Source organism: Dendropsophus ebraccatus, chromosome 12 (genome assembly GCF_027789765.1).
Source record: "Dendropsophus ebraccatus isolate aDenEbr1 chromosome 12, aDenEbr1.pat, whole genome shotgun sequence".
Classification (NCBI taxonomy): Eukaryota; Metazoa; Chordata; class Amphibia; order Anura; family Hylidae; genus Dendropsophus; species Dendropsophus ebraccatus.
The window spans coordinates 1,538,842-1,564,534 of NC_091465.1; the positions used below are offsets into that span (position 1 = coordinate 1,538,842).

Consider the following 25,693-nt stretch of genomic DNA (forward strand, 5'->3'; position numbering starts at 1 on the left):
TCTCAGGCTTTCCTTTATGACCTGATCTCTGCTTATAGTCTGTTCCTGGCTTTGGCTTCAAATCTTTGGCAGATAATCTGTCAGATAATTTTTCTGTGTAAATGGACCCTTACACGGTTACTGCACACTTATTACACACTTATATGCTTATTACATACTTATTGACGTTTGTTAGATGCTTATTACACACTTATTACACGCTAATGACCTCTTATCACATGCTTTTTGCACACTTATTACATGCTTGCCACACACATATTAACACTAAGTACATGCTTATTACTTAATACCGCTTTGTATATGCTTATTATACACTTATCACAACCTATACATGTTTATTATACACCTATTGCTCACTTATTGCAGCTTGTTACATGCTTATTACATGCCTATTATATACTTATCACTACTTAGTACATATTTATTACACGCCTATTACACACGCCGTACTACATGCTTGTTACGTGCCTGGTATACGGCTATTAAACACGCATTACACGCTAATCATCACTCATATATTACCTGTCCTTCTTCTAGACATGGATGCTGTTGCCAGGTCCTTAAACCATCAATCATCTCAATCATCTAGATCTGGAAAATATGACCTAGAAACAAATTCCTATCATTCTTCAGACAGTGACCTCTCAGCAGGAATCTACCGCCCTCGGTTGGACAAAGTGGATATTTCACAATCGGTAAGAAAACTAAAAGAAATCGGGAGAAACCGATGAGACTACACCCAGATCACCATGACTACAGGATCAGACCACACACAGGTCACCATAACTACAGGATCAGACCACACACAGGTCACCATGACTACAGGATCAGACCACACCCAGATCACCATGACTACAGGATCAGACCACACACAGGTCACCATGACTACAGGATCAGACCACACACAGGTCACCATGACTACAGGATCAGACCACACACAGGTCACCATGACTACAGGATCAGACCACACACAGGTCATCATGACTACAGGATCAGACCACACCCAGATCACCATGACTACAGGATCAGACCACACACAGGTCACCATGACTACAGGATCAGACCACACACAGGTCACCATGACTACAGGATCAGACCACACCCAGATCACCATGACTACAGGATCAGACCACACCCAGATCACCATGACTACAGGATCAGACCACACACAGGTCACCATGACTACAGGATCAGACCACACACAGGTCACCATAACTACAGGATCAGACCACACACAGATCACCATGACTACAGGATCTGACCACACACAGGTGACCATGGATCAGACCACACACAGGATCAGACCACACACAGGTCACCATGACTACAGGATCAGACCACACACAGGTCACCATGACTACAGGATCAGACCACACCCAGATCACCATGACTACAGGATCAGACCACACACAGGTCACCATGACTGCAGGATCAGACCACACCCAGATCACCATGACTACAGGATCAGACCACACACAGGTCACCATGACTACAGGATCAGACCACACACAGGTCACCATGACTACAGGATCAGACCACACACAGGTCACCATGACTACAGGATCAGACCACACACAGGTCACCATGACTACGGGATCAGACCACACACAGGTGACCATGACTACGGGATCAGACCACACACAGGTGACCATGACTACGGGATCAGACCACACACAGGTCACCATGACTACGGGATCAGACCACACACAGGTGACCATGACTACGGGATCAGACCACACACAGGTGACCATGACTACAGGGTCAGTCCACACACAGGTCACCAGGACTACAGGGTCAGACCACACACAGGTCACCATGACTACAGGATCAGACCACACACAGGTCACCATGACTACAGGGTCAGACCACACACAGGTCACCATGACTACAGGGTCAGATGACAAAGTACAGAGTTTAACAGGGTTTAAGCAGCAGTCAGTACTAAGCGTGCGGGGTAACATGGCGGTAACACGCGTCTCCTGTCTATATCCTGTGGGACACACGGCAGTATATATTCTGATCTTCCGTATTAGGCTTCTTATATTACAACCATTATCCTATTATTATATCTCATAATTTTTCTTTTTTTTTTTTCCGGCTCAGTTCAAAATCCAAAGACCAGAAATTGTGGCGCCAAAGTGAGGTGAAAAGTCACCAAAGACGAGGACGGCGACGCCGCTGCTTTATGTTGTGTTCAACATAGTCTACACTTTACTTCTGTGAAAGTAACTTAAGAGAATGGCGGATGGGACCCTGAGCGGCTCGCACGCTCTCTGACGCACTTTGCACACTACTGTCTTGTATTCGTCCTTGTTCTTCTTAATAAATTGTGTTATTAGATTTTATATTATACTTTTGTATTATACCAAAGTGATATATAACCTATAAATGAACAAATATAATAATGATGTCATGGCGCTGCCGCCGGTCACATGGACTGAGGTGGGCCACGCCTTTTGCACTTATATTTTATATGACTAATAATGATGTATGGTTGTAAATTATTACTATGCTGAATTATCTGACCTGTAATAATACATGTCACCAATATCAAATAAACATTTATTTATAAAATAGGTTTAAGTCCGCCGTGTATGAGCACAACACGAGAAGGAAGCAGCCAGGTGGGACATCCAATGTGTATGAGGAGGACAGGTGAGGGAGCGACCAGGTGTGACATCCAATGTGTATGAGGAGGACAGGTGAGGGAGCGGCCAGGTGGGACATCCAATGTGTATGAGGACAGGTGAGGGAGCGGCCAGGTGGGACATCCAATGTGTATGAGGACAGGTGAGGGAGCGGCCAGGTGGGACATCCAATGTGTATGAGGAGGACAGGTGAGGGAGCGGCCAGGTGGGACATCCAATGTGTATGAGGAGGACAGGTGAGGGAGCGGCCAGGTGGGACATCCAATGTGTATGAGGAGGACAGGTGAGGGAGCGGCCAGGTGGGACATCTAATGTGTATGAGGAGGACAGGTGAGGGAGCGGCCAGGTGGGACATCCAATGTGTATGAGGAGGACAGGTGAGGGAGCGGCCAGGTGGGACATCCAATGTGTATGAGGAGGACAGGTGAGGGAGCGGCCAGGTGGGACATCCAATGTGTATAAGGAGGACAGGTGAGGGAGCGTCCAGGTGTGACATCTAATGTGTATGAGGAGGACAGGTGAGGGAGCGTCCAGGTGGGACATCCAATGTGTATGAGGAGGACAGGTGAGGGAGCGGCCAGGTGGGACATCCAATGTGTATGAGGAGGACAGGTGAGGGAGCGGCCAGGTGGGACATCCAATGTGTATGAGGAGGACAGGTGAGGTAGCGGCCAGGTGGGACATCCAATGTGTAGGAGGAGGACAGGTGAGGGAGCGTCCAGGTGTGACATCTAATGTGTATGAGGAGGACAGGTGAGGGAGCGGCCAGGTGTGACATCCAATATGTATAAGGAGGACAGGTGAGGGAGCGGCCAGGTGTGACATCCAATATGTATAAGGAGGAGGACAGGTGAGGGAGCGGCCAGGTGGGACATCCAATATGTATAAGGAGGAGGACAGGTGAGGGAGCGGCCAGGTGTGACATCCAATGTGTATGAGGAGGACAGGTGAGGGAGCGGCCAGGTGGGACATCCAATGTGTATGAGGAGGACAGGTGAGGGAGCGGCCAGGTGGGACATCCAATGTGTAGGAGGAGGACAGGTGAGGGAGCGTCCAGGTGGGACATCCAATGTGTATGAGGAGGACAGGTGAGGGAGCGGCCAGGTGGGACATTCAATATGTATAAGGAGGACAGGTGAGGGAGCGGCCAGGTGGGACATCCAATGTGTATGAGGACAGGTGAGGGAGCGTCCAGGTGTGACATCCAATGTGTATGAGGAGGACAGGTGAGGGAGCGACCAGGTGGGACATCCAATGTGTATGAGGAGGACAGGTGAGGGAGCGGCCAGGTGGGACATCCAATGTGTATGAGGAGGACAGGTGAGGGAGCGGCCAGGTGGGACATCCAATATGTATAAGGAGGAGGACAGGTGAGGGAGCGGCCAGGTGTGACATCTAATGTGTATGAGGAGGACAGGTGAGGGAGTGGCCAGGTGTGACATCCAATGTGTATGAGGACAGGTGAGGGAGCCTCCAGGTGTGACATCCAATGTGTATGAGGAGGACAGGTGAGGGAGCAGCCAGGTGGGACATCCAATGTGTATGAGGAGGACAGGTGAGGGAGCGGCCAGGTGTGACATCCAATGTGTATGAGGAGGACAGGTGAGGGAGCGGCCAGGTGGGACATCTAATGTGTATAAGGAGGACAGGTGAGGGAGCGTCCAGGTGGGACATCCAATGTGTATGAGGAGGACAGGTGAGGGAGCGGCCAGGTGTGACATCCAATGTGTATGAGGAGGACAGGTGAGGGAGCGGCCAGGTGTGACATCCAATATGTATGAGGAGGACAGGTGAGGGAGCGGCCAGGTGTGACATCCAATGTGTATGAGGAGGACAGGTGAGGGAGCGGCCAGGTGTGACATCCAATATGTATAAGGAGGAGGACAGGTGAGGGAGCGGCCAGGTGGGACATCCAATGTGTATGAGGAGGACAGGTGAGGGAGCGGCCAGGTGGGACATCTAATGTGTATAAGGAGGACAGGTGAGGGAGCGGCCATGTGTGACATCTAATGTGTATAAGGAGAAAAAGTGAGGGAGCGGCCAGGTGTGACATCCAATATGTATAAGGAGGAGGACAGGTGAGGGAGCGGCCAGGTGGGACATCTAATGTGTATGAGGAGGACAGGTGAGGGAGCGGCCAGGTGTGACATCGAATGTGTATGAGGACAGGTGAGGGAGCGGCCAGGTGGGACATCCAATGTGTATGAGGAGGACAGGTGAGGGAGCAGCCAGGTGGGACATCCAATGTGTATGAGGAGGACAGGTGAGGGAGCGGCCAGGTGGGACATCTAATGTGTATGAGGAGGACAGGTGAGGGAGCGTCCAGGTGGGACATCTAATGTGTATAAGGAGGACAGGTGAGGGAGCGGCCATGTGTGACATCTAATGTGTATAAGGAGAAAAAGTGAGGGAGCATCCAGGTGTGACATCTAATGTGTATGAGGAGGACAGGTGAGGGAGCGGCCAGGTGTGACATCCAATGTGTATGAGGAGGACAGGTGAGGGAGCGTCCAGGTGTGACATCTAATGTGTATGAGCAGGACAGGTGAGGGAGCGTTCAGGTGTGACATCTAATGTGTATGAGGAGGACAGGTGAGGGAGCGTCCAGGTGGGGCATCCAATGTGTAGGAGGAGGACAGGCGAGGGAGTGGCCAGTTGGGACATCCAATGTGTAGGAGGAGGACAGGCGAGGGAGTGGCCAGGTGGGACATCCAATGTGTATGAGGAGGACAGGTGAGGGAGCGGCCAGGTGTTGTGTTCAACATAGTCTACACTTTACTTCTGTGAAAGTAACTTAAGAGAATGGCGGATGGGACCCTGAGCGGCTCGCACGCTCTCTGACGTACTTTGCACACTACTGTCTTGTATTCGTCCTTGTTCTTCTTAATAAATTGTGTTATTAGATTTTATATTATACTTTTGTATTATACCAAAGTGATATATAACCTATAAATGAACAAATATAATAATGATGTCATGGCGCTGCCGCCGGTCACATGGACTGAGGTGGGCCACGCCTTTTGCACTTATATTTTATATAGATATATATATATATATATATATAGACGGCTTCCACTACTAAGTCTATAAAGTAAAGAAATAAAGACAAGACAGAAGTGAAATTTTTTTTATTCAAATAAAAACACCCCCACACCCCTCATTGACCATTTTATTTAAAAAAAACACCAAACAACCGCTGGTCATCGACGTAGTCCACGTAATCCGACGTAATCCCCAGGATACCGATATCTGAAAAACAAAAAGGGAGAAACACACAAAAAACACACAAACAGGAGCACAACACCCATCATTGTGAGCGGTGTTGTGCTCCTTACAGTATGCAGCATCTTTACAGATCGCTGCTTACAGTCTGGCCCCCAAGGGGTTAAGGGAGGATGTATTGCATCCCCCTTAACCCCTTGGGGGCCAGACTGATGTCAGACTGCACCCATCCCAGCAAGGAAGGGGTTAAGTGACCCCCCCTTCCTTGCTGGGAGGGGTGCAGTGCTGGGGAGGGGGTGGGGAGAGCTCTATACTCACCCCGATGTGTCCTCTTCGCTGGTCCGCAGCACAATGAAGTGACTGTACTGCGGACCGGCTCATTATATGTGCGCTGAGCCAATCAGCCAATCAGCTGAGCGCACATATAATTCTAAATGTTTCTTCTAATAATACTATTGTCATAACATAATTAGAAGAAACATTTGATGTTTTCATTAAAGTAAAGTGATGATTAGTACATAAAGCTCTATTGCCGGCAATATGAATTAACGGCTTATGGAGCTTCCTGTACTAATTAATATTTAATTAATAAAACACATTTTCGTTGTAATAAATTCAGTTTCGTTGTTCAATAATTTAATTCTAACGAATCCATCATTGTGCAATTAAATATACTGTTAAAAAATAAATATATATAAATATACATTTATTTATATATCTATTTATTTTAACAGTATATTTAATTGCACAATGATGGATTCGTTAGAATTAAATTATTGACCAACGAAAGGGACTTTATTACAACGAAAATGTGTTTTATTAATTTAATATATTAACTATTAGAGGCATCGGCGTTCGGCATCATTGCCGGCTATTTTTGAAGTACTCCTTACTGACCGCCTGTCAATCCACGGCCGCATGTCCAGCCGCAAACAATGGTCTTGTTCATTTTTTACGGGTCCGTTTACGATAGGGCTGTAGATTCAGACATAGTGTGCACTGTGCAGCCGTATATCGTATACTTTCCAGCGTACGCATGAACCGGAAAAATCCGGCCGATGAATTACAGCCGCAAATACAGCCGCACAGATACATAGTCTGAACCTGGCCTTAAGGTATTATGCGACTTGCAAGACTGATCATGTCATTTATGTCTTACAGTGCCCCTGTCCGTATATTTATGTTGGCGAGACCACTAATGAATGCCGTATACGGCTGAATAATCACAAGTCTTCTATCCGTACTGGTAGACTAGATCTCCCGGTCTCCAGACACTTTGTGGAGGCGGGCCATACGGTCCAACAACTGCGATTTATGGTGATTGATCATATACCGATACCACGCCGGGGCGGTAATAGACAGAGAATGCTAAAGCAAAGAGAAGCACAGTGGATCACTCGTCGCAATGCCCTACAACCAATGGGGCTTAATGTTGGTTTTTCACTGAAAGCCTTTATATGAGCATCACCGCTGTGTAACCTACTTGTTGCTGCTGTAAGAAAGAGTACGAAGACATAATGTATATACATTTATTTACTATATTTCATAAACACCTAATTTCCCTTTTCTCTATTATTTTGTAGATGGAGCGAGGACCGATACTCACCTAGCCCGCTGAATCCTCTTCAACTCGGCTTAATCCTATTCCTGATTGGATCCTATCCTGATCAATTTGATGGTGAAGCAATCGACATGAATCTGATGGGAGTAGAGACAGATGTGCCCCAGAGAATGGTCAGATTAGGTGTCTGGCAGCTAAGATGTTAAGGACGGAGTCCGGAGCTCACAAAGAGGGAAGGTTCACCAAATTAGTGTGGGACTACGTTTCAGCTGCTGTGGACGCTAACGCTATGCGTGACAATCTCAGGAATTGGGGGGCACGTTCGGTTTTCTCTTTTTTTCCCATTAGTCCTTTGCTCAACCAGTATTTACCCAGTCCGGGCAGCGGAGAGTTTTTCCCCACTCCAAGATGGCGCTCCGGCAAGGTATGATGTGTGTGCGCATGCGCGCGGTGTGTCACGTGATCGCAGGTGGTTACGTGAGGTCATTCCATTGCGCGATATGGACACATCCTGTTTTGCGCACTCCGTTTATTTACAAGCTGAATGGAGCATGGCCCCGGCAGAATAGGATTGGCGGAACGGAGGGGCGGTGAGTGAAGTCCGACCACCACATTAACCGTTACTATGATGGACAATTTTATTTTTTGTAAATTTGAGGACTTTAAAGGGACTGATTATCCACAAGGGAAATTGCACTGGGATCATTATGTAATGCAGCGTATACCTATGTATATATTTTTTCACATGATTGCACCTGATGAATGTATTTATGTATATTCCATTATTGTTTACGTATGACATCACTGATTGAGAGACTTACCCTTTGGGGTGTCACCTTCTGTATAAATATCACATGTATGACACTCTGTACTTGCTTGAAAAAGACTCAGCTTTGAGTCAAAACGTCGCTGTACGTATACGGGTGAATAAACCTGCACCTGTTTACTTTATTGGAGTGCTGTCTACCTTCTTTGTTTTATTTATATATATATATATATATATACAGCCCCAGAGATTATATATATATATATATATATATACACAGCCCCAGAGATTATATATATACAGCCCCAGAGATTTTATATATATATATATATATATAATCTCTGGGGCTGTATATATAAAATCTCTGGGGCTGTGTGTATATATATATATATATATATATATATATATATACACACAGCCCCAGAGATTATATACACTCACCGGCCACTTTATTAGGTACACCTGTCCAACTGCACGTTACCACTTAATTTCTAATCAGCCAATCACATGTAGACATGGTCAAGACAATCTCCTGCAGTTCAAACCGAGCATCAGTATGGGGAAGAAAGGTGATTTGAGGCCTTTGAACGTGGCATGGTTGTTGGTGCCAGAAGGGCTGGTCTGAGTATTTCAGAAACTGCTGATCTACTGGGATTTTCACGCACAACCATCTCTAGGGTTTACAGAGAATGGTCCGAAAAAGAAAAACCATCCAGTGAGCGGCCGTTCTGTGGGCGGAAATGCCTTGTTGATGCCAGAGGAGAATGGGCAGACTGGTTCCAGCTGATAGAAAGGCAACAGTGACTCAAATAGCCAACCGTTACAACCAAGGTAGGCAGAAGAGCATCTCTGAGCGCACAGTACGGCCAACTCTGAGGCAGATGGGCTACAGCAGCAGAAGACCACACCGGGGGCCACTCCGCTCAGCTAAGAACAGGAAACTGAGGCTACAATTTGCACAAGCTCATCGAAATTGGACACTAGAAGATTGGAAAAACGTTGCCTGGTCTGATGAGTCTCGATTTCTGCTGCGACATTCGGATGGTAGGGTCAGAATTTGGCGCCAACAACATGAAAGCATGGATCCATCCTGCCTTGTACCAACGGTTCAGGCTGGTGGTGGTGGTGTCATGGTGTGGGGAATATTTTCTTGGCACTCTTTGGGCCCCTTGGTACCAATTGAGCATGGTTACAACGCCACAGCCTACCTGAGTATTGTTGCTGACCATGTCCATCCCTTTATGACCACAATGGACCCAACATCTGATGGCGACTTTCAGCAGGATAATGCGCCATGTCATAAAGCTAGAATCATCTCAGACTGGTTTCTTGAACATGACAATGAGGTCACTGTACTCCAATGGCCTCCACAGTCACCAGATCTCAATCCAATAGAGCATCTTTGGGATGTGGTGGAACGGGAGATTGGCATCATGGATGTGCAGCCGACAAATCTGCGGCAACTGTGTGATGTCATCATGTCACTATGGACCAAAATCTCTGAGGAAGCTTCCAGCACCTTGTTGTATCTATGCCACCAAGAATTGGGGCAGTTCTGAGGGCAAAAGGGGGTCCAACCCGTTACTAGCATGGTGTACCTAATAAAGTGGCCGGTGAGTGTGTGTATATATATATATATTATATATATATACATACATACATACAGCCCCAGATATTATATACAGCCCCAGAGATTTTTTATATTATATATATATATATATAAATATATATACAGCCCCAGAGATTATATATATACAGCCCCAGAGATTATATATATACAGCCTCAGAGAGATATATATATATATATATATATATATATATATATATATATATATATGTATACAGCCCCGGACTAACCCTTCAATAATTTGTTAACAAATACAAGATATGAGAATAAAGCTGCACAGATAATATTTTATTATAACATAAATCTAAGATACATTCTATACGTGTATACTCCAAAAGCAATATATATACACCCGAATGTAATATATATGTAAACCAGAATATAAAATTATATATATATATATTTTATATTCTGGTTTACATATATATTACATTCGGATATATATATATATATATACACACCCGAATGTAACATATTATACTACCGGATGTGCCAGCATTCCAATTAAGATAGCGTGATGTTCACCAAGCCGATCGTAAAGGCCTCATCAGCGTGGCTCGGGGACCTCATCAGCGTGGCTCGGGGACCTCATCAGCGGGGCTCGGAGACCTCATCAGCGTGGCTCGGGGACCTCATCAGCGGGGCTCGGAGACCTCATCAGCGTGGCTCGGGGACCTCATCAGCGTGGCTCGGGGACCTCATCAGCGTGGCTCGGGGACCTCATCAGCGTGGCTCGGGGACCTCATCAGCGTGGCTCGGGGACCTCATCAGCGTGGCTCGGGGACCTCATCAGCGTGGCTCGGGGGGCCCCTTCAGTGGGGCTCATGGGGGTCTCAATCCTGTCCCAGCCTTTTTGGCTAAAGGGCTTTTCACACAGGCATATTGTAGACACAACGATATCTTACATTATACATGAGAAAGGTTCCCAGAGGCAGAAAGAGCGCCATCTTTGTCTATGGGCTGTGTCTGGTACTGCGGTTCATCCTTTTTTATAGGCAGAGCGGCAGCACCGGAAACCATTGCCTTGGCAGGGGCCGCACATGGCGTCATGTAGCGACCGATCATCAGGATCAGCCATCTTGGTCCATTCATCATTACAGAACATTTCGAGAGACAAATCGTCTTCACTCGTCTGTATCCACCACGCGGCTCTCTCTGCGGGATTTCTCAGCCTGGAACACCAGCAGGTGACTGCGGAGGGTATCATCAGGGCCGGACAGGATGTGTGAGGGGTCACCGTCCTGTGGATTACACATTGCTGGATTAATAAGGGAACAAAGGTCCAGCAGTCATGTGTAGCCTGCGCCCCGTGTGTGACACCATTACCCTACAAACATCCCTCTACACTACACCGTGACCCTACACACATCCCTCTACACTACACCGTGACCCTACACACATCCCTCTACACTACACCGTAACCCCACACACATCCCTCTACACTACACCGTGACCCTACACACATCCCTCTACACTACACCGTGACCCTACACACATCCCTCTACACTACCCCGTGACCCTACAAACATCCCTCTACACTACACCGTGACCCTACACACATCCCTCTACACTACCCCGTGACCCTACAAACATCCCTCTACACTACACCGTGATCCTACACACATCCCTCTACACTACACCGTGACCCTACACACATCCCTCTACGCTACACCGTGACCCTACACACATCCCTCTACACTACACCGTGACCCTACACACATCCATCTACACTACACCGTGACCCTACACACATCCCTCTACACTACACCGTGACCCTACACACATCCCTCTACACTACACCGTGACCCTACACACATCCCTCTACACTACACCGTGACCCCACATACATCCCTCTACACTACACCGTGACCCTACACACATCCATCTACACTACACCGTGACCCTACAAACATCCCTCTACACTACACCGTGACCCTACACACATCCCTCTACACTACACCGTGACCCTACACACATCCATCTACACTACACCGTGACCCCACACACATCCCTCTACACTACACTGTGACCCTACACACATCCCTCTACACTACACCGTGACCCTACACACATCCCTCTACACTACACCGTGACCCTACAAACATCCCTCTACACTACACCGTGACCCTACACACATCCCTCTACACTACACCGTGACCCCACACACATCCCTCTACACTACACCGTGACCCTACACACATCCCTCTACACTACACCGTGACCCTACACACATCCCTCTACACTACACCGTGACCCTACACACATCCATCTACACTACACCGTGACCCTACACACATCCATCTACACTACACCGTGACCCTACACACATCCCTCTACACTACACCGTGATCCTACACACATCCCTCTACACTACACTGTGACCCTACACACATCTCTCTACACTACACCGTGATCCTACACACATCCATCTACACTACACCGTGACCCTACACACATCCATCTACACTACACCGTGACCCTACACACATCCATCTACACTACACCGTGATCCTACACACATCCATCTACACTACACCGTGACCCTACACACATCCATCTACACTACACCGTGATCCTACACACATCCATCTACACTACACCGTGACCATACACACATCCCTCTACACTACACCGTGATCCTACAAACATCCCTCTACACTACACCGTGATCCTACAAACATCCCTCTACACTACACCGTGACCCTACACACATCCCTCTACACTACACCGTGACCCTACAAACATCCCTCTACACTACACCGTGACCCTACAAACATCCCTCTACACTACACCGTGACCCTACACACATCCCTCTACACTACACCGTGACCCTACACACATCCCTCTACACTACACCGTGACCCTACACACATCCATCTACACTACACCGTGACCCTACAAACATCCCTCTACACTACACCGTGACCCTACAAACATCCCTCTACACTACACTGTGACCCTATACACATCCCTCTACACTACACCGTAACCCTACAAACATCCCTCTACACTACACCGTGACCCTACACACATCCCTCTACACTACACCGTGACCCCACACACATCCCTCTACACTACACCGTGACCCTACAAACATCCCTCTACACTACACCGTGACCCTACACACATCCCTCTACACTACACCGTGACCCTACACACATCCCTCTACACTACACCGTGACCCTACACACATCCCTCTACACTACACCGTGACCCTACACACTACACCGTGACCCTACAAACATCCCTCTACACTACACCGTGACCCTACACACATCCCTCTACACTACACCGTGACCCTACACACATCCCTCTACACTACACCGTGACCCTACACACATCCATCTACACTACACCGTGACCCTACACACATCCCTCTACACTACACCGTGATCCTACACACATCCCTCTACACTACACCGTGACCATACACACATCCCTCTACACTACACCGTGATCCTACAAACATCCCTCTACACTACACCGTGACCCTACACACATCCCTCTACACTACACCGTGACCCCACACACATCCCTCTACACTACACCGTGACCCTACACACATCCCTCTACACTACACCGTGACCCTACACACATCCCTCTACACTACACCGTGACCCTACACACATCCCTCTACACTACACTGTAACCCTACACACATCCCTCTACACTACACCGTGACCCTACACACATCCCTCTACACTACACCGTGACCCTACACACATCCCTCTACACTACACCGTGACCCTACACACATCCCTCTACACTACCCCGTGACCCTACAAACATCCCTCTACACTACACCGTGATCCTACACACATCCCTCTACACTACACTGTAACCCTACAAACATCCCTCTACACTACACCGTGACCCCACACACATCCCTCTACACTACACTGTGACCCTACACACATCCCTCTACACTACACCGTGACCCTACACACATCCCTCTACACTACACCGTGACCCTACACACATCCCTCTACACTACACCGTGACCCTACACACATCCCTCTACACTACACCGTAACCCTACAAACATCCCTCTACACTACACCGTGACCATACACACATCCCTCTACACTACACCGTGACCCTACACACATCCCTCTACACTACACCGTGACCCTACACACATCCCTCTACACTACACCGTGACCCTACACACATCCCTCTACACTACACCGTAACCCTACAAACATCCCTCTACACTACACCGTGACCCTACAAACATCCCTCTACACTACACCGTGACCCCACACACATCCCTCTACACTACACCGTGACCCTACACACATCCCTCTACACTACACCGTGACCCCACACACATCCCTCTACACTACACCGTGACCCCACATACATCCCTCTACACTACACTCTAACCCCACACACATCCCTCTACACTACCCCGTGACCCTACACACATCCCTCTACACTACACTGTAACCCTACACACATCCCTCTACACTACACCGTGACCCTACACACATCCCTCTACACTACCCCGTGACCCTACACACATCCCTCTACACTACACCGTGACCCTACACACATCCCTCTACACTACACCGTGACCCTACAAACATCCCTCTACACTACACTGTGACCCTATACACATCCCTCTACACTACACTGTAACCCCACACACATCCCTCTACACTACACCGTGACCCTACACACATCCCTCTACACTACACCGTGATCCTACAAACATCCCTCTACACTACACCGTGACCCTACAAACATCCCTCTACACTACACCGTGACCCTACACACATCCCTCTACACTACACCGTGACCCCACACACATCCCTCTACACTACACCGTGACTGTACATCTTTCTCCTCCCAGACATCATTTTGTTTTTTTTCGGCTCCCCAGGTGAGATTTCGCTTTAGGTTCTCTTCACTATAGCTCTCCCACCCTTCTCCAGGAGAAGATAGGATTGATGTGTCTTAAGGGTGGTAGAAGATAAGCCATACCTCTCCCCCCGATCCTCCACAGCTCTAAGGAGGGTGCGGCACAGAGAAGCAAAGAGGAGGGTGCGGCACAGAGGGGGGGAACAGCACTGCAAAGAGCAGGGTGCCGCACAGAGGAGGGAACGGCACCACACTCGGGGGGAACGGCACAGCAAAGGGGAGGGTGCAGCACAGCAAAGAAAAGGGTGTGGCACAGCAAAGAGGAGGGCGTGGCACAGAGCGGGGGATCGGCTCCACACTCAGGAGGGAACGGCAGAGCAAAGAAGAGGGCATGGCACAGCAAAGAATAGGGCGCGGCACAGCAAAGAGGAGGGAACGGCACAGAGCGGGGGAACGGCACAGAGCGGGGGAACGGCACAGCAAAGAGGAGGGCGTGGCACAGCAAAGAACAGGGCGCGGCACAGAGCGGGAGAACGGCACAGCAAAGAGGAGGGCGTGGCACAGCAAAGAACAGGGCGCGGCACAGCAAAGAGGAGGGCACGGCACAGAGCGGGGAAACGGCACCACACTCAGGAGGGAACAGCACAGCAAAGAGGAGGGTGTGGCATAGCAAAGAACAGGGTGCGGCACAGAGCGGGGGAACGGCACAGCAAAGAGGAGGGCGCGGCACAGAGCGGGGAAACGGCACCACACTCAGGAGGGAACGGCACAGCAAAGAGGAGGGAACTGCACAGCAAAGAGGAGGGCATGGCACAGCAAAGAACAGGGCGTGGCACAGCAAAGAGGAGGGCGCGGCACAGAGCGGGGAAAGGGCACCACACTCAGGAGGGAACAGCACAGCAAAGAGGAGGGCATGGCACAGCAATTATTTCAGCAATAGTTTGGTGCTGTGTGTTGCCCCTGTCTTACTGTGCTGTATCTGTATGACCTGACCCCTTCTCCATGTTATATACATCATGTGTATACAGCTAGAGGATGGCTAGGACTGTACGGTACTCACAGCGACTGCAGAGATGAAGCTATCGATGAGGTAGTAGTCGGCTCCGCTATGGGCACTCAGCTGCACCGGCATGAAACCAACTACTTTTGCCAGATGCTTTGTGTCCTTACTTGTCGCAAAATCGAAAACCTCCACAGGACCACGTCCAAAGCAACGCAATTCTCCCTGCAATAAAGAAGAACATATGCTTACAATATGTTATAGCTAAATGTGGATAAATGTTGTATACTGGACTGTGACAGCTCTTGCCCCCCCCTCCCCCTCCACAGACTGCTGCTCTCCCCTATTACCCCCTCCACAGACTGCTGCTCTCCCCTATTACCCCCTCCACAGACTGCTGCTCTCCCCATTATCCCTGCACAGACTGCTGCTCTCCCCTATTACCCCCTCCACAGACTGCTGCTCTCCCCTATTACCCCCTCCACAGACTGCTGCTCTCCCCTATTACCCTCAACACAGACTGCTGCTCTCCCCTATTACCCCCACCACAGACTGCTGCTCTCCCCATTATCCCTGCACAGACTGCTGCTCTCCTCATTATCCCTGCACAGACTGCTGCTCTCCCCTATTACCCCCACCACAGACTGCTGCTCTCCCCATTATCCCTGCACAGACTGCTGCTCTCCCCTATTACCCCCACCACAGACTGCTGCTCTCCCCTATTACCCCCTCCACAGACTGCTATTCTCCCCATTATCCCTGCACAGACTGCTGCTCACCCCTATTACCCCACCACAGACTGCTGCTCTCCCCATTATCCCTGCACAGACTGCTGCTCTCCCCTATTACCCCCTCCACAGACTGCTGTTCTCCCCATTATCCCTGCACAGACTGCTGCTCTCCCCTATAACCCCCACCAGACTGCTGCTCTCCCCATTATCCCTGCACAGACTGCTGCTCTCCCCATTATCCCTGCACAGACTGCTGCTCTCCCCTATTACCCCCTCCACAGACTGCTGCTCTCCCCTATTACCCCCTCCACAGACTGTTGCTCTCCCCTATTACCCCCTCCAGACTACTGCTCTCCCCATTATCCCTGCACAGACTGCTGCTCTCCCCATTATCCCTGCATAGACTGCTGCTCTCCCCTATTACCCCCCTCCCTACAGACTGCTGCTCTCCCCTATTACCCCCACCACAGACTGCTGCTCTCCCCATTATCCCTGCACAGACTGCTGCTCTCTCCTATTACCCCCACCACAGACTACTGCTCTCCCCTATTACCCCCTCCACAGACTGCTGCTCTCCCCTATTACCCCCTCCACAGACTGCTGCTCTCCCCATTATCCCTGCACAGACTGCTGTTCTCCCCATTATCCCTGCAGACTGCTGCTCTCCCCTATAACCCCCTCCACAGACTGCTGCTCTCCCCATTATCCCTGCACAGACTGCTGCTTTCCCCTATTACCCCCACCAGACTGCTGCTCTCCCCATTATCCCTGCACAGACTGCTGCTCTCCCCTATTACCCCTCCACAGACTGCTGCTCTCCCCATTATCCCTGCACAGACTGCTGCTCTCCCCATTATCCCTGCACAGACTGCTGCTCTCCCCTATTACCCCCTCCACAGACTGCTGCTCTCCCCTATTACCCCCTCCACAGACTGCTGCTCTCCCCTATTACCCCCTCCACAGACTGCTGCTCTCCCCATTATCCCTGCACAGACTGCTGCTCTCCCCTATTACCCCTCCACAGACTGCTGCTCTCCCCATTATCCCTGCACAGACTGCTGTTCTCCCCATTATCCCTGCACAGACTGCTGCTCTCCCCTATAACCCCCACCACAGACTGCTGCTTTCCCCATTATCCCTGCACAGACTGCTGCTCTCCCCATTATCCCTGCACAGACTGCTGCTCTCCCCTATTACCCCCTCCACAGACTGCTGCTCTCCCCTATTACCCTCTTCACAGACTGCTACTCTCCCCTATTACCCCCTCCACAGACTGCTGCTCTCCCCTATTACCCCCTCCACAGACTGCTGCTCTCCCCATTATCCCTGCACAGACTGCTGCTCTCCCCATTATCCCTGCACAGACTGCTGCTCTCCCCTATTACCCCCTCCACAGACTGCTGCTCTCCCGATTATCCCTGCACAGACTGCTGCTCTCCCCATTATCCCTGCATAGACTGCTGCTCTCCCCTATTACCCCCTCCCTACAGACTGCTGCTCTCCCCTATTACCCCTCCACAGACTGCTGCTCTCCCCTATTACAGAGCAGGTACAGGCTATGAGTCAGATTACACAAGACATGGCAGCTCGTTGTGTAAGGGGGCCCCACAGACTGGTCATGTGACCTCAACTACCTGAAGTGTACAATGGGCATCAGGACTGAAGCATGGAGCAATGGAAGGAAGGTTCTCCATCTTGTAGACATCCAGGTAGGCAAGCGTCACTTACCTGGAGGAGAAATGCCAGCATGATGCACTATGGGAAGAGGACAAGATGACGGGGGGCATAGTGATGAGCAATGTTCTGCTGGAGACCTTGTGTCCTGGTATCATGTGGATGCCACCGTGATGTCAGTGATGTGCAGGGCTCCCTTTACTGTATGGCAGGTATATGGCGGGGCTCCCTATACTCTATGGCAGGTATATGGCGGGGCTCCCTATACTCTATGGCAGGTATATGGCAGGGCTCCCTATACTCTATGGCAGGTATATGGCGGGGCTCCCTATACTCTATGGCAGGTATATGGCGAGGCTCCCTTTACTCTATGGCAGGTATATGGCGGGGTTCCCTAGAGCCAGTGTATGCCCCGGGGGGTAACATCGCCTGACAGTAGGTGGCGCTGTCCCATCAGCTTACATTGTACTGACAGTAGGTGGCGCTGTCCCGTCAGCTTACATTATACTGACAGTAGGTGGCGCTGTCCCATCAGCTTACATTATACTGACAGTAGGTGGCGCTGTCCCATCAGCTTACATTGTACTGACAGTAGGTGGCGCTGTCCCATCAGCTTACATTGTACTGACAGTAGATGGCGCTGTCCCATCAGCTTACATTGTACTGACAGTAGGTGGCGCTGTCCCATCAGCTTACATTATACTGACAGTAGGTGGCGCTGTCCCATCAGGTTACATTATACTGACAGTAGGTGGCGCTGTCCCATCAGCTTACATTATACTGACAGTAGGTGGCGCTGTCCCATCACATTACATTATACTGACAGTAGATGGCGCTGTCCCATCAGCTTACATTGTACTGACAGTAGGTGGCGCTGTCCCATCAGGTTACATTGTACTGACAGTAGGTGGCGCTGTCCCATCAGGTTACATTATACTGACAGTAGGTGGCGCTGTCCCATCAGCTTACATTGTACTGACAGTAGGTGGCGCTGTCCCATCAGCTTACATTGTACTGACAGTAGATGGCGCTGTCCCATCAGGATATCATCTGCAGGGGGAGCTTTTTATGGGCTGTGCAAAATTTTATGGTTTTTGTGCAAGAATTTTCATTAGAGGCAAGAGCCGCAAAACAGACCAGGGTCACACTGCGGTTTTTGCAGTCCGTTTTTATCATCCGTTTTGCAAACAAAAACCTGATTAAAAATGAATCAAAATGCATTTTTTAGCGTACACGCCAGCAGTTCCCAACCGGGGTGCCGTGGTACGCTCGGGTGATGGGAGAACCTGTCAGGGGTCCTGGTGGGAATTGTGACACTGTCACTTTAATACTCCTAGAAGCTGCGGCCACACCGCTTTTAGGGATATACCGGTCACTTTAATATTCCGCCCGCTTACTGGGTGAGTAGGCAAAACATTCAATTGAACAGAATATAGGAACAGGACATGTCAGCGTTCTGCTCCTACATTCAACTTCATGCCAGCAGCCTATGGGAGACCGGGACGTGACCTCTCCAGCAGGTGCGATGATGTGTCGGAGGATCCGTTCCCGTGTCTCACAAGATGGAGCCTGCTGCCTAATTCCACACAGCCCGGATTAGGTGAGAAGGATTTTTTTAATGGGTGTACAACAGGTGGGACACAGGGGGCATTATTACTATATCGGGCACAGCAGGAGGCATTATTACTATATGGGGCACAGCAGGCGGCATTATTACTATATGGGGCACAGCAGGAGGCATTATTACTATATGGAGGGCACAGCAGGGGGCTTTATTACTATATGGGGGAACAGCAGGGACATTATTACTATACGAGGCCCAGCAGGAGGCATTATTACTATATGGGGGCACAGCAGGGGACGTTATTACTACACAGAGGCACAGCAGGGGACGTTATTACTATATATGGAGGGCACAGCAGAGGGCATTTTTACTATATGGAGGCACAGCAGGGGACATTATAGGGGCACAGCAGGAGACATTAGAACTATATGGAGGCACAGGAAAGCGCATGGTGGTGACCCTCCTTATACTGGGGGAGAGAGCCTGGTGGTGACCCTCCTTATACTGGGGGAGAGAGCCTGGTGGTGACCCTCCTTATACTGGGGGAGAGAGCCTGGTGGTGACCCTCCTTATACTGGGGGAGAGAGCCTGGTGGTGACCCTCCTTATACTGGGGGAGAGCCTGGTGGTGACCCTCCTTATACTGGGGGGGAGAGCCTGGTGGTGACCCTCCTTATACTGGGGGAGAGAGCCTGGTGGTGACCCTCCTTATACTGGGGGAGAGAGCCTGGTGGTGACCCTCCTTATACTGGGGGAGAGAGCCTGGTGGTGACCCTCCTGATACTGGGGGAGAGAGCCTGGTGGTGACCCTCCTTATACTGGGGGAGAGAGCCTGGTGGTGACCCACCTTATACTGGGGGAGAGCCTGGTGGTGACCCTCCTTATACTGGGGGAGAGCCTGGTGGTGACCCTGCTTATACTGGGGGGGAGAGCCTGGTGGTGACCCTCCTTATACTGGGGGGGAAAGCCTGGTGGTGACCCTCCTTATACTGGGGCGGAGCCTGGGGGTGACCCTCCTTATACTGGGAGAGAGCCTGGTGGTGACCCTCCTTATACTGGGAGAGAGCCTGGTGGTGACCCTCCTTATACTGGGAGAGAGCCTGGTGGTGACCCTCCTTATACTGGGGGAGAGCCTGGTGGTGACCCTCCTTATACTGGGGGAGAGAGCCTGGTGGTGACCCTCCTTATACTGGGGGAGAGCCTGGTGGTGACCCTCCTTATACTGGGGGAGAGAGCCTGGTGGTGACCCTCCTTATACTGGGGGAGAGAGGCTGGTGGTGACCCTCCATATACTGGGGGAGAGCCTGGTGGTGTCCCTCCTTATACTGGGAGAGAGAGCCTGGTGGTGACCCTCCTTATACTGGGAGAGAGAGCCTGGTGGTGACCCTCCTTATACTGGGAGAGAGAGCCTGGTGGTGACCCTCCTTATACTGGGGGAGAGCCTGGTGGTGACCCTCCTTATACTGGGGGAGAGCCTGGTGGTGACCCTCCTTATACTGGGAGAGAGCCTGGTGGTGACCCTCCTTATACTGGGAGAGAGCCTGGTGGTGACCCTCCTTATACTGGGAGAGAGCCTGGTGGTGACCCTCCTTATACTGGGGGAGAGCCTGGTGGTGACCCTCCTTATACTGGGGGAGAGCCTAGTGGTGACCCTCCTTATACTGGGAGAGAGAGCCTGGTGGTGACCCTCCTTATACTGGGAGAGAGAGCCTGGTGGTGACCCTCCTTATACTGGGGGAGAGCCTGGTGGTGACCCTCCTTATACTGGGGGAGAGCCTGGTGGTGACCCTCCTTATACTGGGAGAGAGAGCCTGGTGGTGACCCTCCTTATACTGGGAGAGAGAGCCTGGTGGTGACCCTCCTTATACTGGGAGAGAGAGCCTGGTGGTGACCCTCCTTATACTGGGGGGAGAGCCTGTAGTGACCCTCCTTATACTGGGGGAGAGCCTGGTGGTGTGACCCTCATTATACTGGGGGAAAGAGCCTGGTGGTGACCCTCATTATACTGGGGGAGAGAGCCTGGTGGTGACCCTCCTTATACTGGGAGAGAGCCTGGTGGTGACCCTCCTTATACTGGGGGAGAGCCTGGTGGTGACCCTCCTTATACTGGGGGAGAGAGCCTGGTGGTGACCCTCCTTATACTGGGGGAGAGAGCCTGGTGGTGACCCACCTTATACTGGGGGAGAGAGCCTGGTGGTGACCCTCCTTATACTGGGGGAGAGCCTGGTGGTGACCCTCCTTATACTGGGGGAGAGAGCCTGGTGGTGTGACCCTCCTTATACTGGGGGGGAGAGCCTGGTGGTGACCCTCCTTATACTGGGGGGGAGAGCCTGGTGGTGACCCTCCTTATACTGGGAGAGAGCCTGGTGGTGACCCTCCTTATACTGGGGGAGAGCCTGGTGGTGACCCTCCTTATACTGGGGGCGGGCCTGGTGGTGACCCTCCTTATACTGGGAGAGAGCCTGGTGGTGACCCTCCTTATACTGGGGGAGAGCCTGGTGGGGACCCTCCTTATACTAGGGGAGAGCCTGGTGGTGACCCTCCTTATACTGGGAGAGAGCCTTGTGGTGACCCTCCTTATACTAGGGGAGAGCCTGTAGTGACCCTCCTTATACTGGGGGAGAGAGCCTGGGGGTGACCCTCCTTATACTGGGAGAGAGCCTTGTGGTGACCCTCCTTATACTGGGGGAGAGAGCCTGGTGGTGACCCTCCTTATACTAGGGGAGAGCCTTGTGGTGACCCTCCTTATACTAGGGGAGAGCCTGTAGTGACCCTCCTTATACTGGGGGAGAGAGCCTGGTGGTGACCCTCCTTATACTGGTGGAGAGAGCCTGGTGGTGACCCTCCTTATACTGGGGCGGAGCCTGGGGGTGACCCTCCTTATACTGGGGAAAGCCTGGTGGTGACCCTCCTTATACTGGGGGAGAGAGCCTGGTGGTGACCCTCCTTATACTGGGAGAGAGCCTGGTGGTGACCCTCCTTATACTGGGGGAGAGAGCCTGGTGGTGACCCTCCTTATACTGGGAGAGAGCCTGGTGGTGACCCTCCTTATACTGGGGCGGAGCCTGGGGGTGACCCTCCTTATACTGGGGGAGAGAGCCTGGTGGTGACCCTCCTTATACTGGGGGAGAGCCTGGTGGTGACCCTCCTTATACTGGGGGAGAGAGCCTGGTGGTGACCCTCCTTATACTGGGGGAGAGCCTGGTGGTGACCCTCCTTATACTGGGGGAGAGAGCCTGGGGGTGACCCTCCTTATACTGGGAGAGAGCCTGGTGGTGACCCTCCTTATACTGGGGGAGAGAGCCTGGTGGTGACCCTCCTTATACTGGGGGAGAGCCTGGTGGTGACCCTCCTTATACTGGGGGAGAGAGCCTTGTGGTGACCCTCCTTATACTGGGAGAGAGCCTTGTGGTGACCCTCCTTATACTGGGGGAGAGAGCCTGGTGGTGACCCTCCTTATACTGGGGCGGAGCCTGGGGGTGACCCTCCTTATACTGGGGGAGAGCCTGGTGGTGACCCTCCTTATACTGGGAGAGAGCCTGGTGGTGACCCTCCTTATACTGGGGGAGAGCCTGGTGGTGACCCTCCTTATACTGGGGGAGAGAGCCTGGTGGTGACCCTCCTTATACTGGGGGAGAGCCTGGTGGTGACCCTCCTTATACTGGGGGAGAGAGCCTGGTGGTGACCCTCCTTATACTGGGGGGGAGAGCCTGGTGGTGACCCTCCTTATACTGGGGGAGAGCCTGGTGGTGACCCTCCTTATACTGGGAGAGAGCCTGGTGGTGACCCTCCTTATACTGGGAGAGAGCCTGGTGGTGACCCTCCTTATACTGGGGGAGAGCCTGGTGGTGACCCTCCTTATACTGGGGGAGAGAGCCTGGTGGTGACCCTCCTTATACTGGGGGAGAGCCTGTAGTGACCCTCCTTATACTGGGGGAGAGAGCCTGGTGGTGACCCTCCTTATACTGGGAGAGAGCCTGGTGGTGACCCTCCTTATACTGGGGAGAGCCTGGTGGTGACCCTCCTTATACTGGGGGAGAGAGCCTGGTGGTGACCCTCCTTATACTGGGGGAGAGCCTGGTGGTGACCCTCCTTATACTGGGGGAGAGCCTGGTGGTGACCCTCCTTATAATTATGGGATGAAGGAGAATAGACGGGACAGCTCACAGGCTTCTGGGATGGAGGAGGAGGATAGACAGGACAGCTCACAGGCTTCTGGGATGGAGGAGGAGGATAGACAGGACAGCTCACAGGCTTCTGGGATGGAGGAGGAGGATAGACAGGACAGCTCACAGGCTTCTGGGATGGAGGAGGAGGATAGACGGGACAGCTCACAGGCTTCTGGGATGGAGGAGGAGGATAGACAGGACAGCTCACAGGCTTCTGGGACGGGCCCCTGTGAGACCTGGGATAGTTTCTGGGATAGGCCGCTGCCAGACACCTATGATGACAGCATATCTTCCCTGAGAATAAAATAATTGGGCATCTTCTGTCTAGGAAGAGTCAGGGACCCCAGTACACAATAAATACCATTCATCTCCTGTGTTCAGGTCATCTCTAGTCCTGCCCATGGCAATATGGTGGCCAGGACTAGGCTGGAGCTACTATGGTTCACACACAGCAGGTCTGTTGCAGACATTTCTATTCATCTCTCTGACGCTGCACATCCATTCACCTGTACAGGACCTCATCCTACCTTAGTGCCATAGACCGTGGTTGTCCGTGCACCCATAGCCTTAGTGAATGCCATCATGGTGAATGCAGCCGTCTGTCCACCTTCAAACTCCATGTTCACCACCTGTATATGAAGAACACCATAACTAATATACTAGACAGAACTAGCGCAGAATCCACACTGCATCACGTATCGCATTTGTATGTCTATGAATGAACCAAAGGAGTACAGACAGCCGAGACCCCGGCACCTCAATGGGTGACCTATTACCACTATAACATGGCGGCACACTGAGCGGATACACTGCAGGGTATGAATGAGGAGTACAGACAGCGGAGGCCCGGCACCTCCATGGGTGACCTATTACCACTATAATATGGCGGCACACCAAGCGGATACACTGCAGGGTATAAATGAGGAGTACAGACAGCCGAGACCCCGGCACCTCCATGGGTGACCTATTACCACTATAACATGGCGGCACACCGAGCGGATACACTGCAGGGTATGACCCAGAGGAGTACAGACAGCCGAGACCCCGGCACCTCAATGGGTGACCTATTACCACTATAACATGGCGGCACACCGAGCGGATACACTGCAGGGTATAAATGAGGAGTACAGACAGCCGAGACCCCGGCACCTCCATGGGTGACCTATTACCACTATAACATGGCGGCACACCGAGCGGATACACTGCAGGGTATAAATGAGGAGTACAGACAGCCGAGACCCCGGCACCTCCATGGGTGACCTATTACCACTATAACATGGCGGCACACCGAGCGGATACACTGCAGGGTATGACCCAGAGGAGTACAGACAGCCGAGACCCCGGCACCTCAATGGGTGACCTATTACCACTATAACATGGCGGCACACCGAGCGGATACACTGCAGGGTATGAATGAGGAGTACAGACAGCGGAGGCCCCGGCACCTCAATGGGTGACCTATTACCACTATAACATGGCGGCACACTGAGCGGATACACTGCAGGGTATGACCCAGAGGAGTACAGACAGCGGAGGCCCCGGCACCTCCATGGGTGACCTATTACCACTATAACATGGCGGCACACCGAGCGGATACACTGCAGGGTATAAATGAGGAGTACAGACAGCGGAGGCCCCGGCACCTCCATGGGTGACCTATTACCACTATAAGATGGCGGCACACCAAGCGGATACACTGCAGGGTATGACCCAGAGGAGTACAGACAGCGGAGGCCCCGACACCTCCATGGGTGACCTATTACTACTATAATATGGCGGCACACTGAGCGGATACACTGCAGGGTATAAATGAGGAGTACAGATAGCGGAGGCCCCGGCACCTCCATGGGTGACCTATTACCACTAGAA

The 25,693-nt window shown here is 51.3% G+C and overlaps 2 protein-coding genes across 2 annotated transcripts in view; one reads left to right on the top strand and one right to left on the bottom strand.

Annotated features, from left to right (window-relative positions):
• The window catches only part of LOC138769904 (serine-rich adhesin for platelets-like), a 79,010-nt gene extending 76,378 nt beyond the window's left edge, over positions 1-2,632 (top strand). The window contains exons 13-14 of the mRNA XM_069948638.1: positions 538-695; positions 2,104-2,632. Of these exons, the coding sequence (XP_069804739.1) occupies positions 538-695; positions 2,104-2,142 (197 nt within the window). The 3' untranslated portion in view covers positions 2,143-2,632. The remainder of the gene's footprint in view (positions 1-537; positions 696-2,103) is intronic.
• A 7,610-nt stretch (positions 2,633-10,242) lies between these two features.
• The window catches only part of LOC138769699 (putative oxidoreductase YteT), a 130,792-nt gene continuing 115,341 nt past the window's right edge, over positions 10,243-25,693 (bottom strand). Inside the window, exons 13-15 of the mRNA XM_069948315.1 lie at positions 24,352-24,453; positions 15,748-15,912; positions 10,243-11,065 (exon numbers count right to left, since the gene is read on the bottom strand). Coding sequence (XP_069804416.1) covers positions 10,949-11,065; positions 15,748-15,912; positions 24,352-24,453 — 384 coding nt within the window. The 3' untranslated portion in view covers positions 10,243-10,948. The remainder of the gene's footprint in view (positions 11,066-15,747; positions 15,913-24,351; positions 24,454-25,693) is intronic.